General features: G+C 31.2%; 1 protein-coding gene across 1 annotated transcript in view; it reads right to left on the bottom strand.

Moving 5' to 3' along the window:
• Window positions 1-17,594, bottom strand: part of LOC108376214 (short/branched chain specific acyl-CoA dehydrogenase, mitochondrial-like) — a gene marked incomplete at its 3' end in the record, with an annotated part of 21,353 nt that extends 3,759 nt beyond the window's left edge. Inside the window, exons 1-2 of the mRNA XM_017632405.1 lie at window positions 17,338-17,594; window positions 17,045-17,150 (exon numbers count right to left, since the gene is read on the bottom strand). Coding sequence (XP_017487894.1) covers window positions 17,045-17,150; window positions 17,338-17,370 — 139 coding nt within the window. The remainder of the gene's footprint in view (window positions 1-17,044; window positions 17,151-17,337) is intronic.
• Between the last annotated feature and the right edge of the window lie 861 nt (window positions 17,595-18,455).

Raw genomic sequence — 18,455 nt, 5'->3', positions numbered from 1 at the left:
TATCTCTTCTTATTCTGGTACTTACAAACATCGGACCAAAATTATAATATCATTTCATGCTCATTTACAAATTGTATGCGTGCTTTTTTAATTAAAGTATTTAAAGAAAAGGCTCTATACTATACTTCTTAGAACCAGCTCAAAACTAACCACATTTGTTCTAGCCCGGAGGCGACTCTTTTTGATCTATCTAGGAACTGTTGTTATATAAACTGTCTAAGAACCATCTAAGCCAGAGTGATCTCAGAACAAGTTCGAAAGTTCTGCAGAGGGCAACAATTGTCACTTCGTAGGACATCGCCATGTTAAAAAACACAGTTGAAAGCATTGAGTTGGGATAGAACCAGGTAGAAGAAGCAGTACCGTCCCTTTTCAGGCTAGCTTAGCGCAAGTTCTGAACCAGTTTGGTTTGCTGTAGGGGAGATTCTTACTTTCAATACAGACATGTTAGTATGGGTGGATATGTATGCATGTGCAAACAACTAATTCTTTCTATACATATCTACATATATGTACATACATCCATATGTTCATAGGTATGTAAATATTATACAGATTTTCTATTAAATATGTACATGTATAATGATTTAAGCAGCAACAACAATGCGTTTCTAAAGTTTTTATTTTAAATGACTTGTGTTTATGAATTTTTTTATTAATTAGAATTCGCATACACATACCACATATATACGTAGAAGACATATGTAGGTATATGTATTTCAAAGTGGTGGCGACTTAAATTAGTACAACTGGTCTAAGTAGTCAAAATACGTATACGTAATTGTTAGAGAATTAAATAACAAGCACCAGATTGACCAAGCTTTGCCCGGAGTGCATATTCTTATTAGAGTTTTTAAGATTTGGATAGCTTTAAAAAAAATATTTTGGAAATAAAAAAATGGATTGCGATATCTTTTAAGTAAATTTCTTACTCCAAAAATTAGGTGGCAACCCTATTCCGAAATGCGCTGGAATGAATGGTACATATCGTGAGCGNTACTGTGTATACATAAAAATGCTGATTTAAATAAAAAAATATAAAAATTCTTATTACAAAGAAGCGAGGCAACCCTGATTTAAAATATTTTCTGACCAAAGTTCTCAGCAATACCTTTCATTTGATATCCATATTGCGATGTTTTAGATAACTTGTGTAGAATCGAAAATAAGTGGCAACCTTATACTAATATCCTAAGGGATTACGGTTTGTATATAGGGAAAGCATTGTTTAAGAACCTTCTCTTGGTACCCATAAATAGTAATATTTTACATGCCTTTCTAAACAAAAAATTAAATTAGTATGTGATTCAAAATAGTTGGCAACCCTATTAAAAATATTTTTGAATAAGGGATATTTAAAACAACTTTCATTTGATATTATGAGGATTTAATTAATTTGAAACTAATTTCGAATAGGTGGCAACCTTATACGAGTCTTCTCGGAGATAGTGCCTATTCAAATAACTTTAAAATCTAACACATTATTTGTGTACAAAATTTCATCAAAATCTTAGAGCCGTTCGTTTAATGTAATACGATAAAATCTACACATAATATAGATTTTTTCGAAGCGTAAATAATGCGGCATTTATATAGCCAACAACACCAAAGTTAAATCAATAAAATTTGGGTGCTCTGTAGTCGACTTCTATGACCATCACTGTACTATATTGCTAAGTACATTTGTACGCAGGGGCGCACCCACCAAAGAATTCTTTTTGAATATGAATCAAGATTCGAAAAATGTACATGTTTATAAATTATGTCGTTTCTATTCATTGTAATAAAAAGCAACTAATGAGGACTTCCTCGAATAATTATTGAATGCAAAATTCTGTCTAAACTAACAACATTATGTTAAAGAAATTTGAACTATTTTTAGCGTCTTTTGGAAATAAATTTCCACATTTGTTTTTATAGTTATCGATTTTTGATGTCACAAAGAATTCATGAATCTATTTAGAGTCGGATAGACTGAGATTCAAAAATCTAAGTTATAATTATCATAAGGAGTTAATTTTTGGCTAAAAATTCTCGAAAAAATGTACTAAGAAATATTTTACAAGAATGCTCCAATTCAAGTGAATAGTTAGTCAGAAAATAAACAAAACTATGAAATAAGTTTTTCATGACTCTATTCATCCTCTATCTTTTTGTTTAAAATAAAGAGCTAAAAGCTAACGTCATTTCAAGCGACCCAATTTTAATTCGAAAAGAGTTAAAAAGCACAGAAATAATATGTACATACATACAATGATAGAAATTCTACATTAAAATGAGAAAAAGTTTCAAATACCTGTAAGCATATAACCAATTATATACACATACTTATGTTCTAAGGAAGATACGCTTATCCAGTTGTTAGAGAGCTTACCGTGATACAATTGACCACATTACTTCAAACATTTTTACCGGGGCTGAAACCCCAAAGTCCCACTTGGATGCGCCTATGTTTGTACATATGTACATATGTATGTGGCTATGTTAGAATCCGTCAGAGCAAATTAGTTTAAAAACGCTCCGTATCTGAGCAGCAATTTTGTGCTATCAAACAAACACGTGGGCAAATATACATCGTTAGTATATTTAGTATGGAAAGGACGTACATACATATCTCACATCGTCGCTGAAATGCGAAAAATCCACAACTAACTAAAATTTTTTAATGCATAAAGCGATGTAGGGACTTTTAATTCGATGAAACGCATTCTAATCAATTAAAAAGTGCATTCTCGATTTTTTGTTAGTTACGGCTTTTTGTATTTCAGCGCGAGGTGAGTTACGCCCTTTCCATACTATACCTAACGACATACTATTTAATATACATACATATATATATTATGTACATACATACATAATAATATAATAAATTTTAATATATAGTGACTTTACAAAAATTTAAACACGAGTAGAAACCCTATTCACCTAATGTTTATAATAATATGAATCAATAACAAGTATTCAAATCGTTCAGCATTTTCGGAACGATTTTTGTGTTGTTGATAAGACAATCACAGCAACAAAGTTATACGTTGGCGAATTGACAAGCCCACATTTCGAAAACAAGCCGAAAACTTAGTTAGTCTGTTCCAATAGCAGTCCGGTTTACAGATTTAGTCAGAACTTACAGGAAGTCGTTCCTATTGACATAAAACCTGTAAGGCGCTGAGGTAGAGTTTTTCGCGGCGTTTTTTTTTTAACGTGGTTTCTCCAGTAGGTCCAATCCACGGGCAACGTTTTTTTTTGTTTAATGAAAGCAGGTGAAGGTGTGGAAATGAAGTTATACGGCGCATCCCGTACATCGCTATGTGTATCGCGTTCCCGGCCGTGATCGAAGCGTCGTGCAAAAAAAAAGTTGGCACAAAAGTTTTGCAGAATGAAATTCTCTAGTTCAAATTTAAGCAAAGTTTCAAGTACCGCTATATCCAAAGGTGGAAACAACCGGGTAAAACTGGGACCGCCATAGAATTTAGAAGGCTCCAATTAAGTAAGAGCAACTATCAGAACCTTTCTTGCCATTTCGTTAATTTGTAATGCACACTTTTCTTACCTACTACACATGAAGTATACACACAAGTGCTAAATGCCCATTAAATTTCAAGTCAGAATATGGTATGCTTCAAAAGTTATGACATAATTAATTTTGCCCCTCTTAAAAATTACATAAAAAAATTCACTTGTTTTCATTATTATTTTTTAATTTAAACACCTATAAATCAAAAGTTATACAATTGATTCAAATTTTTTTTTTTGAGACTTTAGGAATACGTCAATGAGTTACATATATCCAAAAGCAACCAGCTTGAAATAGCTTCCAACAGCGAAAATAAAGCTAAATAACATCAAGGTTAGCTGTTTTTTAGATTTGCCCATATCCATACATATATATGTATATTTGTATGTATATACATATTTTTGGGGAGTGTTTGTTTGTATGTACAGTCTGTCGAAAACTGCCATATCAGTACACACATCCTAACATTTGTTATCATTCTGTTAGCCGCATATTTCTGATACATATATGTATATAACCATAAGTATATATGTAGTTATCTATGTATGTATGTATGCATATCTATGTACATATATATACACTGCCGGAATAAAGTATGTATTGGCACAGCAAATTTTTCACAATATATGCAACAATTTTTACTCAGTTTTGTATAAAAATATGGTTCATTCAACAAAAAAAAAATTAAAAATTTAATTCCTAAACTCTGTGCAAAACTCGCGATAATTCAGCAAATTTTCATCAAGATTTTCGACTTTTTAATCGGATTTTTTAGATTTTCTTTGAGTATGCAGTTTTGCAACCCATTAAATTCTAGTAAAAAAAGGCAAGTTCGGATTTAATAAAAAATCGCGTTGATTTTTGAGATTTTTTTATTGAAGGTGTTTTGCATTTTTTCCATATAAAGTATTTTCGAAAAATATTTTTGTATGGAAGAGACTGCGTGAAAAAAAACTGCCAAAAATCAACGGTAATTCCTAGCTACTTAAAACTTGCACTTCAATAAAATTGATTGGGCTACAAAGCTGCATACTCAAAAAAAATTCTAAAAAATCGGATTAAAAAGTTGAAAGTTTTCATGAAAATTTGCTGAAATTTTCCCGACTTTTGCACAAAGTTTAGGAATTATATTTTAATGTTTTTTGTTGTAGAATGAACCATAATTTCATACGAAATCCGCGGAAAAATATTCGAATGAAAATTGTTGCATATATTGTGAAAAATTTGCTGTGCCAATACTTTGTTCCAGCAGTGTATGAATGTATGTACATTCGTATGTATGTAGGTTGAGTTCTATTTTTTAGGAATGCTTGAACTACAATAAGAAAATGCTGATAATATCCCGGCAAATATTACATGTACATATGTACATACATATATGTACACATATCTGATACAAAATAAACCTTTCTTGTGGGAGTATGGTTAATGTTTTCATACATACAACCCGCTGCAAAATGACATCTACGGTCATCCGGTTTTGGGCTATTTTTGTTTTTTTTTATACCCGAGCGCACTTGTGCACAAAGGTATTATAACTTTGTTCTTATAACGGTTGTTTGTAACAGCCAAAACGAATCGATATCGATGTATACATATATGCTCAGAATGAAAAGAGAAATCGATTAATCCGTCTGTTATTTAGATATCTCATGTAGTTGCCCTTTATCCAAGGTAGGTTGGGATTGAAAAGGGCGATATCAGACAAGAACCACGCCCACGTCCCATATAACGGTAATTTACAGAAATACGAAAATTGCGATAAATTAGTAACTATTTAAGCTAATTTACTCAAAATCGATATATACAATGACCTCTCAGCAGAAAATGCTACTTAGAGAAATTTTTGGGAAAATGGACGTAGCACCGCCCACTTAGGCCTACATTTCAGTATCTCGGTAAGCGGTTTATCAATTTCTACCAAACTCGGTACACTTTTCAACCTCGGCTCAAAAAAACGATATGTTGAAAATTTTTGAAATCGGACTAAAATTACCGCCACCTACCATATAACGGTAAATTTCAGAAATACGAAAATTCGAACGAAACTCTTTGATTTCGGGAAAAATACTCTTGCTTATCATGCAGTTTACCGAAAGGTGAAAAAACGGTATTTAAAACGTGCGCCGGGTATATAAAGTTCGGTTTCGCCCGAACTAATACTTCTTTACTTGTTTTTATTAAATTTTAGTTTTGTCCAAGAAATACCATATACATATGTATGTTTGTACATTAGACTGTCTCAAAACCACAAAGCTGTTTTTTTTTTTAACGCATACCACCTCATTTTATTAGTTTTGTCTTAAAGCTATCCAAATAAAATTTTATGCAATTCGGACCACGGCAACCCGTGCCGACTAGCAGTTAAAGTTATTAGAATAAGCTTTGAGCAGTTTGCTTAATTTGTTAATTTACTCATTTTACTTCCGTATAAGACATTATTGGGGGTTCCCAAACTTTTAAGATAATGGAACCCTACTAAATACTTTTCATTTTATGGAACCCCAAATAAAGTTACTAAAAATCAAAGGCACTGCAATTTAAATATGGATAAAGACTTTTACTAGAAATAGTATACATACCTTAAATTTTAATGTGAAGAATGAAATTGTTTCACTGTTATTAAATATTGCTTTATAGTTCGATATTATGTCGGAAAGCTGTATGCGTATAAGAGTGGCCAAAAACAATAAAGTCGGAATTTTAATGCCGCCACCCCAGGATTGTTCCATACCGAAAAAAATATACCCTTTTTATTATTATTTTTTTTTTTTATCAAAAAATATTTAGGGAGTGCTCACAGCGCTCTATGTACACATGTATATGTATGTAATATAATAGATTCAATTTCGAACTTTCGGAGGCTAACTTCGAAAAACGGAGAACTTACTTTTTTTACTTATGACTCAATCTCTTAAAAAAAGTTAGTTTGGTTCAATACCCAGCCGAGTGCTTTATAGTGTTATTAATTAACTAAATTATTACAATAAATCACTTTTATGAAGGATTGCCTAGACATACATATACATAAATTCATAGTAAAATTACACAGAATTCCAATTACGGAGGGGAATTACACCGAAATATAGCCATTCTGACATTTTTACACACATATGTATGTACCTACATATATGCAAAATAATGGCAGTGAGCCATTTTGACCAGTTTCGCCAATTCTTTTCATTGATTTGTTGATTGATTTTATATAAAAGTCTAAATCATAATTTAATAAACACAATATATGTACACAAACCGGCATTTCAAACATTGTACAAAAATAAAAAAAAATCAGCAGATTTTCGCAACAACAAGATTTGAATTCAGAATTTTTAGTGAAATTTGAAGTTATCGATTTTATGCATTTTTTCCATATAAAGTGTGTTCGAAAATAATTTCTGTGTTCGTATGGAAAAGTAGCTTATGTCGAAAGGCTGGCTTTAGTATAAATCGGCATTCGCAGCATACGATTGCGAATGACTTACGGGCGCTAAGCCGTTAAACAACTTTTAGCAAATAAACGTACAAGAAATAGTTCCGATACTAGCAAGTCAATATTCTTTTTAAGTCTGATCAAAAAATTCGTTGTCGTTTAAAAAATAAAGGGAATGTCGCATTATACTAAAGCCGGCCTTTCGACATAAGCTACTTTTCCATACGAACACAGATTTAAATGGATGAAAATGTATGACACGCGGTAGCCGAGTGGTGAGAGTTGCGAGCTACAAACCTGTAGCTGCCGGGTTCGATACTCGGTTGGAGCGATTGCGAAAATTTTTTTGTTTTTATTATTATTTATTTTATATTTTTTTATTTTATTTTATTTATATATTTAATTTTACTTTATTTTATTTTCATTTGCTTTATTTTATATCACATTTCTTATTTTACTATTAGTTAATTTTAATTTTTAGAGATGAATTTTGTTAAAAATTCAACAAGAACTAACTGAAAGTAACGTAAAAAAAATATAGAACTTATAAAAAAAAGAATGGAAAAGAAATAAAAAAGTATACTGGCCGTGGGACTCGAACCCACGACCTTGCGGCTGGTTTATTCGCATTACTGCCGTCTGTAAGGGTAAAATTTTAATTTGCATTTATGCTTATTAATTCAAATTAATTTTCTCCGTCTGTCTACCATATTAGTCTCGCGTCCGCGGTAGCCAAGTGGTGAGAGTTGCGGGCTATACAAAACTGTAGCTGACAGGTTCGATCCTCGGTTGGAGCGATGGCGAAAAAATTTTTTGTTTTTTTTTTTATTATTTATTTCATATTGATTTTTTTTTATATATTTAATTTTACTTTATTTTATTTTATATCACATTTTTTATTTTACTATTACTTAATTTAAATTTTTAGAGTTGAATTTTATTAAAAGGTCGACAACAACTAACTGAGAGTAACGTAAAAAAATAAAGAACTTATAAAAAAATAATGACAACGAAATAAATGAAAATTCTACTGGCCGTGGAGTTCGAGACCCACGACCTTGCGGCTCGTTTGTCCGCATTACTCCCGTCTGTCTTTATGAGTAAAATTATTATGCGCATATGTATGTGTGCCAGATTATATGCATAAGCTTTGCCGTCTCTCACTGCTTTAACTCGGATAAGGGGAATTTTGGATGACAGCCAATTGTTGTCGTTTTGTTCAATTAAGCAAGCAAAGAAACGGAGTTGGGGTCCGAGGTGGCGAGAGGGGAGAGTTGCGTGCTACAAGCCTCTAGCTGACAAGCTCGATCCTCGGTTGAAGCGATTGTGAAAAATTTTTTTCATTTTATTTTTTTTATTTATATGTTTAATTTTAATTTATTTTATTTTAAATCACTTTTTTTATTTTACTATTAGTTAATTTAAATTTTTAGAGTTGAATTTTAATTAAAAATTCAACAACAATTAACTGAAAGCAACGGAAAAAAAATATGGAACTTATAAAAAAAAGAATGAAAACGAAATAAATTAAAATTCTACTGGCCGTGGGACTCGAATCCGCAACCTTGCGGCTCGTTAATCCGCAATACTGCCGTCTGTCAGGGCAAAATTGTTATTTTTATTAAAATGCGGCTTATTTTTCAAGAAATATTTTCTTCAAAACGGTATAACTAATGAGTAGAGCAAAGTAGGATTTTCATTCCTCTACCAAAAAGTAATGCGATGGGTCCGTAAAGGGTCTACGAAAAGAAAAGTCGCGCATACTCGCGCCAACAAGAGCCAACTTTAGCAGTTGTTCCAAATAACATAAAGTATATAAAACTCTACGGATTAATGTAATTTTTGTATATTTAGCATCATATTGTTACTAAGATGTGTCTTGACAAATCTGAAGTCAATTTTCAAAAACCGAAAATAACCAAGAATTTAAAAAATTGCTGAATTTTCATGAAATTTGGTATTTTGAGGTTCTTAAGTTCGCTTATTACAAATTTCAAACTAGTTTTAGAAATTTCGAAATTCAAAATCCAATATGGTTTCATATATTTTTTTTTTTAATTCGCATTGAAAAAAATTCAAACCAGAATAACGTTATTTAAAAATGAGAAAACTTTAGTTTTGGAAATCACCAATTTGGTATAAAATAAAAATAAAATATGACCTCAATCGAGAGAAGTTGTTTTGTCAAATGTCCACTGATATGTATGTTTAATTATGAATAATATTTAACAGAGATAATACCTTGAAAAAGTTTACAAGAAGTTAATCTCGTATAACCTTAGAACCTTGAGTTGGGCACTCAGTGCCCATATTCATGTTTAATGTTGAAATTCGGGGGTTCGGGAAGTCCAATTTGATTTTTTATCGTAGCCAGATATTTGTACCTTGGTCTTATAGTAAAAAAGTTAATTGTTTTTAAAAAGTTTATTACAAGCTGTTTTTGGGTAAAAAAGACAAAAAAATAAAAACTTCTACTTTTAATATTAATTTCAAAGGTCTAGTTAAATGAAAAATTACCTTGTCCTCAAGACCGACCTTTAAAAGAAAAATATTTGAATTTTTGTTCGTTTCACTTAAGCACAGTGTGCAATGAACCAAAAAAAAATGTTTAAATAGATTTTTTGGTTTTTGCGACCATGGAAATTTATTCCCTGAGGCAAGAACAGCAAAACAACGAAAGGAAATTCGCGATGGTATCGGGTTTCGATACGAGTATTTTTTTCGATAACTACTCAGTACTTGGTTCAAAAGTATCGATACAAAAATTACTTGGTATCGAACAAAAAGTATCGAGTATGTACTTGTATTTACTCGTATCGTTTCCTCCCTAGGATTAGTTTCTAGGCGTTTTAACTCCATGCGGGTGCACTTGTATACATATATCCTACTCGTAGTATGTACATGCTTATAACAGATTATGTAACCTAGTTAGATTAGTTTTCAATAAAACACACCAGTATTCATACTTAAATTGATTAAAAACCATGTCTAAATGTGTTTGTATGTATACATGTATGAATGTACATTAGACTGCATCACCAAAAAAAGTTGCGNGGTTTTAATTAAACTTTAAGGCGTTTTAACTCCATGCGGGTGCACTTGTATACATATATCCTACTCGTAGTATGTACATGCTTATAACAGATTATGTAACCTAGTTAGATTAGTTTTCAATAAAACACACCAGTATTCATACTTAAATTGATTAAAAACCATGTCTAAATGTGTTTGTATGTATACATGTATGAATGTACATTAGACTGCATCACCAAAAAAAGTTGCGGTTTTTCGGCCGGGATTACAAAAGTTATTATATTTTAAGACGTTCACCAAAATATTTGGGAAAAATATTAAGATTTAAATGAGCTGGATACCTCCAAAAATGGAGTTTTTTATGACTAAAAATAGTTTCGTAAAGAACTTTTTGAAAAAAGTCCCCTCACATGACAAAACAGATTAAGCTTAAAAAATCTGCATACAAATATTTAAAAATATTTTCAACGGAATCGTAAGAATGAGATTTTTGATGCTGTTTTTTTTACTTTTTTACAGATTGATTTACAAAAAACTTGAATAACTGGGCCAAAACTATTCTGATTTAGACTTATGGGATCTCAGTAGATAGGTGTTTTCACACTGTTTCTATTTCTGTCAAAAAAAAAAAATCATTCGTGTCCCAATTTTTTTTTTCAAATACCAACACATCTTAATTCAACTTTGAATGACGTTCATTCATCTTTCTACTTCATCATCTACCTTTCTCTTTCATCCTTTGAATGAGTTTATTAGCAAAGAAATAAAAAGGGTGAGAAAATACCTTTCCACCGACACCTCTTAAGTCTAAATCAGAAGAATTTAGGCTCAGTTATTCAAGTTTTTCTTATACCAATCTTTGAAAATATTTAAAAAACAGCATCAAAAAGCTCACCATTACGATTCCGTTAAAATTTTTTTTTAATTTTTTAAAAATATTATTATGCAAATTTTTTAAGCTTAAACCGTTTTGTCATTTGAGGGGATTTTTGCAAAAAAAAATTTTTAAGAAACTATTTTTATTCATAAAAACTCCATTTTTGGAGGTATTTTGAAATTGGTCCAGCTCACTTAAATCTTAATATTTTTTACAAAATTGTTTGGTGGACGTCTTTAAATATAATAGATTTTATAACACCAATGGAAAAATAGTACCGATTTTTTTTTGTATGGGGAGTGATGCAGTCTAATGTACATATGTATGAAATATTATTATTATTTTTTATATTAAATATGATCATGCGCGCGCTTTTGAGTTCTCAAGTTAGTCAAAACAGCTTTTTTCTAACCTTGTAGTAATAAAATCTAATTTGAAATTAATTACAATCTGTTTCTAACTACTGCTACTACGTAAAATCTATTTATTTATTTTTTTTTTGCGAAAGTATACAGCGCCGCACTGATAACAAAGTAGCCCAATGGTCTCATGATCTTGCCCTTGTTGGATTCGTTGTTGAAATGCCTTTCAACAATGATTTAAATAAGTAAATTTATGTTTGCTTGCAAAATTTACTCATCCCTAATATATTTAAATTAAAATTATTACTAATAAAAATTTCTCTATGGTAGAAACACGTAAGCAATATAATATTATTACCCTCAATTATATGATACAAACACCCCCAGTCATTTGAATAGCACACACCCTTTGGATCCTCAGTACCTACGGGTATACTTTTGTTTGTTTAACAGGCGGTTTCACCAGCAATTTAAATGGAAAATTATTTTTTTATTTTCTGAAATTGGCTGTAATATTGATACCTAATTTTTTTTTTTTAATTTTGCAAATGTAGATTTTAAATTTTTATGCATCACCTGCAGCGCATGAGTTAATAATATTTTTAGAAATATTTCCGGTATGCAGTTTTGTTTTTTGGGGGTTCAAAACCTGTTGGAGGGAAATGTGCACAAAAATTTGCCGTCATTTAATTTAAGATAATAATGAGATTTTGGTCGGATGTACTAAAATACACCATCAATAAACATTTTAAAGTGTGAAAATTTCGCTTTCAATAAGTCCCGACTTAATCAGTACTACCCCGATATACTACATGATTAAGAAGATGAAATTTAGCAGAATACCCACCTCTGCTAAAATAGGCACAAATTAGCCATAAAGTGTCTCACGCACATTCATCTTTTCAGCCTTTTGGCCGCTTAAAAACAAGGTTTCGTAGTACCATGAATGAAGAAAGAGTGAGAGGTCTTGCACTTTTACACGTACACTAATAGCGGCTTCTTTTCTCGAAAAAAAATGTCACCTCTTATATGGCAACATTATCAGAGGGCAACATTTTAAAGTAAGAGCACGTAATATGCATGTGAAGATGCTGAGAAAAGAACACGAAAACTTTACAGCCCTGGCCCAGTGGAGAATAAATGCAACATTATTTCAAGAAAAGAAAGCGCTATAATAGCGTTAATATTGAAATTGACACTGAAAGGATAATAGAAAGATTCGCAAAAGCAAAAGACAAAATTGAGTTTGAAATTTAAATTATTATAATCGAAACTCGGAATAAGTTGTTATGTTACGTATAACTTTTTATCTTGTGTTTTTTTACAAAATACTTAGTGTAATTGTTTTATTACAGGGACTCTGTAAATGGACCTTGCGCCGAATTCACAAAATGAAACTTCCTAAAACTAAAATTATATCACAAAACACTTTACTTGACACGTCATAAAAATTACTCGAACCTCTATTTGCATGAAAAATAACTTCAAGCAGGTTGAATGCTTGTAGATCATAGCTCGAAATTTGATTGGTCCCTCCCGGGTGAATCAAGTTAGATGCATGTAATTTAACGTTATTTGACAAGTTTATCCCAATCGACCCCCACTCAAATAAAATCTTGTATCCGCTACTGATATACATATGTACATTAGGGTGGTCCGAACAAAGTAAAGCCGGAATTTAAATGCTCTCACCCTTTAGAATTATTCTATGTATGTGCATCGAAAAAATCATTGGTTTTCTTTTTTAAACAAAATATATTTAAGGTTCACCCAAGGCGCTCAAAGTGTCCCATGTATTTTTTGTATGAAAAAAAAAAACAATTTACGTAGAAATGGTATTGAATATGTATTTTTCAATCGACAAACTCAATTATGTATTTTCATAGGTCCCACAATAACCCGAATAATGCAATGGGGACCCATGAAAAATTTTTAATATTACAAAATTGTTAAATAAACAATTTGGTAGTATTTTTTGAAGTCGCATGAAAAGAAATAGACTTGGCTCTTTAAAAAATATTTAGTTTCAAGTATTGTATACCATTTCTACGAAAAATAGTTTTCCCTCATATAAAATACACGCGAAACTGTTAGCACTTCAAACGACCTCTAAATATTATTTATTAAAACAAAAATCCTAGGGGCGAGAGCTTTAAGGTTCCGAGTTTAGTTGCATTTTTGGACCACCCCAATGGGCGCATATAATAAAATAATTTTTTTATTGGCAGTGGGAGCGATGAAAAAAAGCAAACACAAAAATAACTTGTCAACTCTCCAACTACGAATTGAGCACTTGCTTATCGCACCGCACATAATTTCTTATGCGCGTGACTGTCTCAATTCAACTCTCAGGAGAGTGCCGAACCTATCGCCTGCCAGGACGCACATCCAGCGCACTAGAACAGTACGACATGGAGGCGAGGCAAGCGATTATCCGAATTTTAATTTGCTCTATCACAAGTGTAACGCTGTTTAAATTATTTTATGAAATCTAAACCGCTGACTGCTTGTGAATAGCGTTCTACCGAATGATTAATAGTTATGCACATTTTTATTTAATAAGAAAAACAAACATCGTTTCCATACTAAATTTGACAGAGAGCCAAGCACAAGCGCGGCGACTTGAACCATAGCCGCGAAGAACAAGCAAAAGCACTGAAAATTACCGCCAGCTCATCAACAAACTCGGCCAACACAGCTAGCTAGCCACGCGATGCTGGTTGATTGGTGTAGTTAGAGTAAGCATTTATCGCACATAGCAAAGGCAAGTCTCAATTCTATTTGTGTATGAATGCTTTTTGTTCTGCTTGAACAGTCGAAAAGGCTGTTGAGAATTACATTGGCTAAAAGATGTGGAATAAGTGGCCTTCCATATTTATGCAGGGAAGTAAAAAATGTACATTAAGGATAGAATAGAACTGAAAAAATTATATACCTAAAAGTAAAAAAGTTAATGAGAAATATTGATTTCAATTGATTTGTAAAATGTGCATACATATCTACTCAGGTTTGTACATAAGTTTATATATGCATACATATATTTATATAAATTGATAAGACTACATCATACCGCAATCATATAGTATTTTGGTCTATTTATTTTTCATACATACATATGTACATACACAACACATAAAAGTGTACATAAATTTGTGCATATTGATACGCATATATTCATAGGTACATATATACCTATATATGTACATATATAAAATATCTAGAATTCAGATAATATTGAATTATTTGAATAATACCTACGCACATACATACATATATGTACATTTGTATATGTATGTACCTATGTATTTATATATATATATTTATGTACCTACGTATATGTATGCACCTATGTATGTATGTATATATGTACATAAAATCTTATTGTGCCTCTCTAAATTAACTTTATTGTATTCTTTTGCTATATACATATCGCACACCGTATGCAAAAGGGTCACAACTCAAAATAATACGTTCGTCAGAAAATGCGAAAAACTATTTCGTATCACATGCTAATCATATGGGCAAGAGCGACTTTATCATAGGTTTTTTTAACAAATTATAACAAAAATTTGCTCCAGATTTTGTTGAAAGGTAAATAAAAGCTCTGTGTACATTTTTAGCGCATAATTTCAAAAATGCCATATTTTGCGTTGTGACTCTTTCGAAGACGGTGTGCGATATGTATGTATATACAAACATATCGTTACCTTAATATATGTATGTAGAAGGCCCTATCTCACATCGTCGCTGAAATACAAAAGCCGTAACTAACTAAATATTCAAAATTTTTAATTTCTGATTGATTATGATACATTTTATCAAATTATAAGTCCACACATCGTTTTATGCAATACAATATTTTAGTTAGTTACGGCTTTTTTGCATTTCAGCGACGATGTGAGATAGCGCCTTTTTATGTTAAGGTGGCGATACTCAACTAGCTGTATGGACATAACAGTGACATAGACCGGTTCTGTCAATTCATTGATGCAAGAAAAGTGAAAAAGTGTTTTTTTTTTCAGATTTTTCTTTAGTGGAAAGTAAGTAAACTAAACCGCTTTGATAAATATAAAGTAGATTGATTATTCTCCAGCTTTAGAATCGAAATATACATACTATACTTACATATTTATGTATACATATGTACATTCGGGTGGTGGGTTGTTCTATATCGAAAAAAGTATACCCCTATTTTTTTATTTTGAAATCAAAAAAATATTTACAGGTCAAAGTTTTCCATGTATTTTTATATGGAGAAAAAACAACTTTTCGTAGAAATGGTATAGAATTCTTTAAAACCAATATTTTTCGATCAGAAAGCTCTGGTTCTCTTCAGAAGACTTTCAATAATAATACCCAATTGTTTATTTAATCATTTTTTAATACTATGCATCCCCCCATTGCATTTTTCGGTTTTTTTTTTAGTTTTTGGCGGACCTATAAATTATAGTTGCGATGAAAAAATGGTTAAATAAACAATCGGGTATTATTACTGGGAATCTCTTGCAGATAAACCTAGTTTTGCGATAGAAAAATATTGATTTTTAAGTATTCTATACCATTTCTACGCAAAATTGTTTCTTCCCCATATAAAATACATGCAAAACTTTGGGCGCTTTGAGCGACCTGCATATATTTTTTGATTTCGAAATAAAAAATAGCGGTATCTTTTTTTCGATATAGAATAATCCTAGGGGGTGAGAGCATTACAATTCCGCCTTTACCTTTTTACATGCATTTTTGGACTACCCTAATGTGCATATATGTAGTAGGTTTGTTACAATTATTTATATGAGCATATACATATAGAAACGAGTTATGTAACTTCATCAACAAGTGGCATGCACAGCAACTGCACACAGCTACCACGATTTCAATACCTTATTCATAAAAAGTAAAATAGAGGTTTACAAATTTTCCACTTATAAAGCAGTTAAAGTCTTCTTTATTTTTTATGAATTTGGGAGTAAATGTTTGCAAATCACCACATACATATGTGCATATGTAAATGCATACATACATATGTATGTATACCTGTGTTCAACTAATTAGCACCGAAATTAAAAATGATAAATATAGTTTGCAACTCATGTTTATTTATTTATCTTTAATAATTTTCATTTAAAATATAATTCAATCCAAAACGGAAACCACATAAATAAAAGTTTCAAAGCTTTCACAAATTTAAAAAAAATCGTCAAACTTAAAAAGTGTTCATCAAAATTTCCAAATTTTTAATCAGAATATTTAGAAAATTTTCGATTATGCAGTTTTGTAACGCATGATCAAGATCTATTTTTACATGACAAAAAAAAAAATCCGCAACACCCCCTACAAAAAAGTTGTAAAAAATCAACGGTAATTTTTAGCGACATGAACCGTGTAGTTTATTGGACTAAACTTTAATGGGCTACAAAACTGCATATTCAAAAATTTTCTTAATATTCTGATTAAAAATTTGGAAATTTCGATGAAATTTTTTTATGTTTTAGTATTTTTTTTAATTTGTGCAAGCTTTAAAACTTTTATTTATAAATTATAATAAATAATTACAATTATAAGAAATAAATAAATAAACATACATATGTACTAAGTTGCAAACAATTTTTAATTTCGGTGCTAATTAGTTGAACGCATATATACATGCATATGCATAAACATATATGTATGTACGTATGTATACATTGAACTAAAATTTGAGCAAATATATAGATATGAATATATTACGTACATATGCGAAAAATATCATTCGCAGGACCAAAAGATAAATTGGTGTTTAAAAATTTCCACAAAATTTCCCTTATACATGTGTATGTCGTTTTACTTACCTGTTTCCTTCATTACTCGTTCATCTTCCGTGAGCACAGTGAGTGCTGACATGGCACCTGTTCCGCTGGACATACATTGCTGCTGGCGCTGGACTGCATTAACAATCTGAGGATGGAAATATACGTACATACATATGTATGTACATATATATGTACACAAATCCAAATTTTGAGGTATTTTTTTATATACACTTAATATACACAAAGTTTTCCACACATAAAAACATAAATGTGTGTATGTATGTATTTTTAATACCACATTTTTTGTGTATCTTGCCAAAGAACTCACTTACCATACGCATCGGTGTTTTACGCAGGTAACTCATATTTCACCTTTTGTATAAAATTACTCTACTAAAAAAACAAGAGCTAAGCATAAGCTTTTGGAATCACTATGAAGAGAACGAGCAAGCAACAGCAGCTTTTGCACGACCAAAGCGAACTGAAAACAAATATCTAATAGAAAGATCACTTATGAGAGCTACAGAAATTCGCCTTTTACGACATTCTTGATCACTGTGCGATGAATAGCAGTGTTGCAGGCAAAACTATTTTTCTCCCAAGCAGCGCTCTAAAAACATAAACAGACGGTAACGTTAATCCGGATTAACGGCGCTGTTGATCTGATCAAAATTGTGCCTTGACAAGACGACAGTAATGTGGGTTCGAGTCCCACGACCAGTAGAATTTGTATTATTTTATTTATATTTTATTTTATTTATAGGGAAAATTTTCCAATACAGAACCAGGCTTTGAAAAAAAAATTAGGGGGGTAGAGGCGTCCCGTCCCACTGATTCAAAATCTCTCATGGTTCCCCTCGGTAGGCTTATGGTTTTTAAATATTTGCATTTAAAGTTGCAAAAGCTGCCTAATTCAGCCTCACTTTTTCCTTTGTAAACCAATTGAACTGAAATGTAGGTGCTGCCACATATAACGAAAAAATGCCGATAAACACTTAAATCGAAAAAAACGCACTTAACCGGTTCTTTTAATTGTATGTATTTAAATGTATTGATTTTATTAAAAAAAAACGACGCAGGCAAAAATTGCATAATTATTTATTTAAAATTTTCATTATATATGGAAATATAGGCATTTGTAATAAAAATCGCGGGATTTTTTTACTAAAAATTGACATTATTTATCGGAGTATTGATTTTTGTAAAAAAAAGCGGAGCAGGCTACAATTTTAAATAAAAAATCGCGCGATTTTTTGTAATCAATTCGTAAAAGTTTTTCTGATATTGAATGGGTCGCTTACTGCCAGCCATTGTCTTTCTTCTTTTTGTACGATACGCGATTTTGTACTTTAAACGCCGATATATACTAAAGTACTGCAAAGGCATGCGAAAATTTTAAAGATAATATATTACTATAAATATAAGTGATAAGTGGCGTGTTATATTATTG

This window comes from Rhagoletis zephyria, unplaced genomic scaffold, assembly GCF_001687245.7.
Source record: "Rhagoletis zephyria isolate East Lansing unplaced genomic scaffold, Rhagoletis_zephyria_1.1 Rzeph_scaffold_10070, whole genome shotgun sequence".
NCBI lineage: Eukaryota > Metazoa > Arthropoda > Insecta > Diptera > Tephritidae > Rhagoletis > Rhagoletis zephyria.
This window is presented reverse-complemented; position numbering and strand designations above follow the sequence as displayed.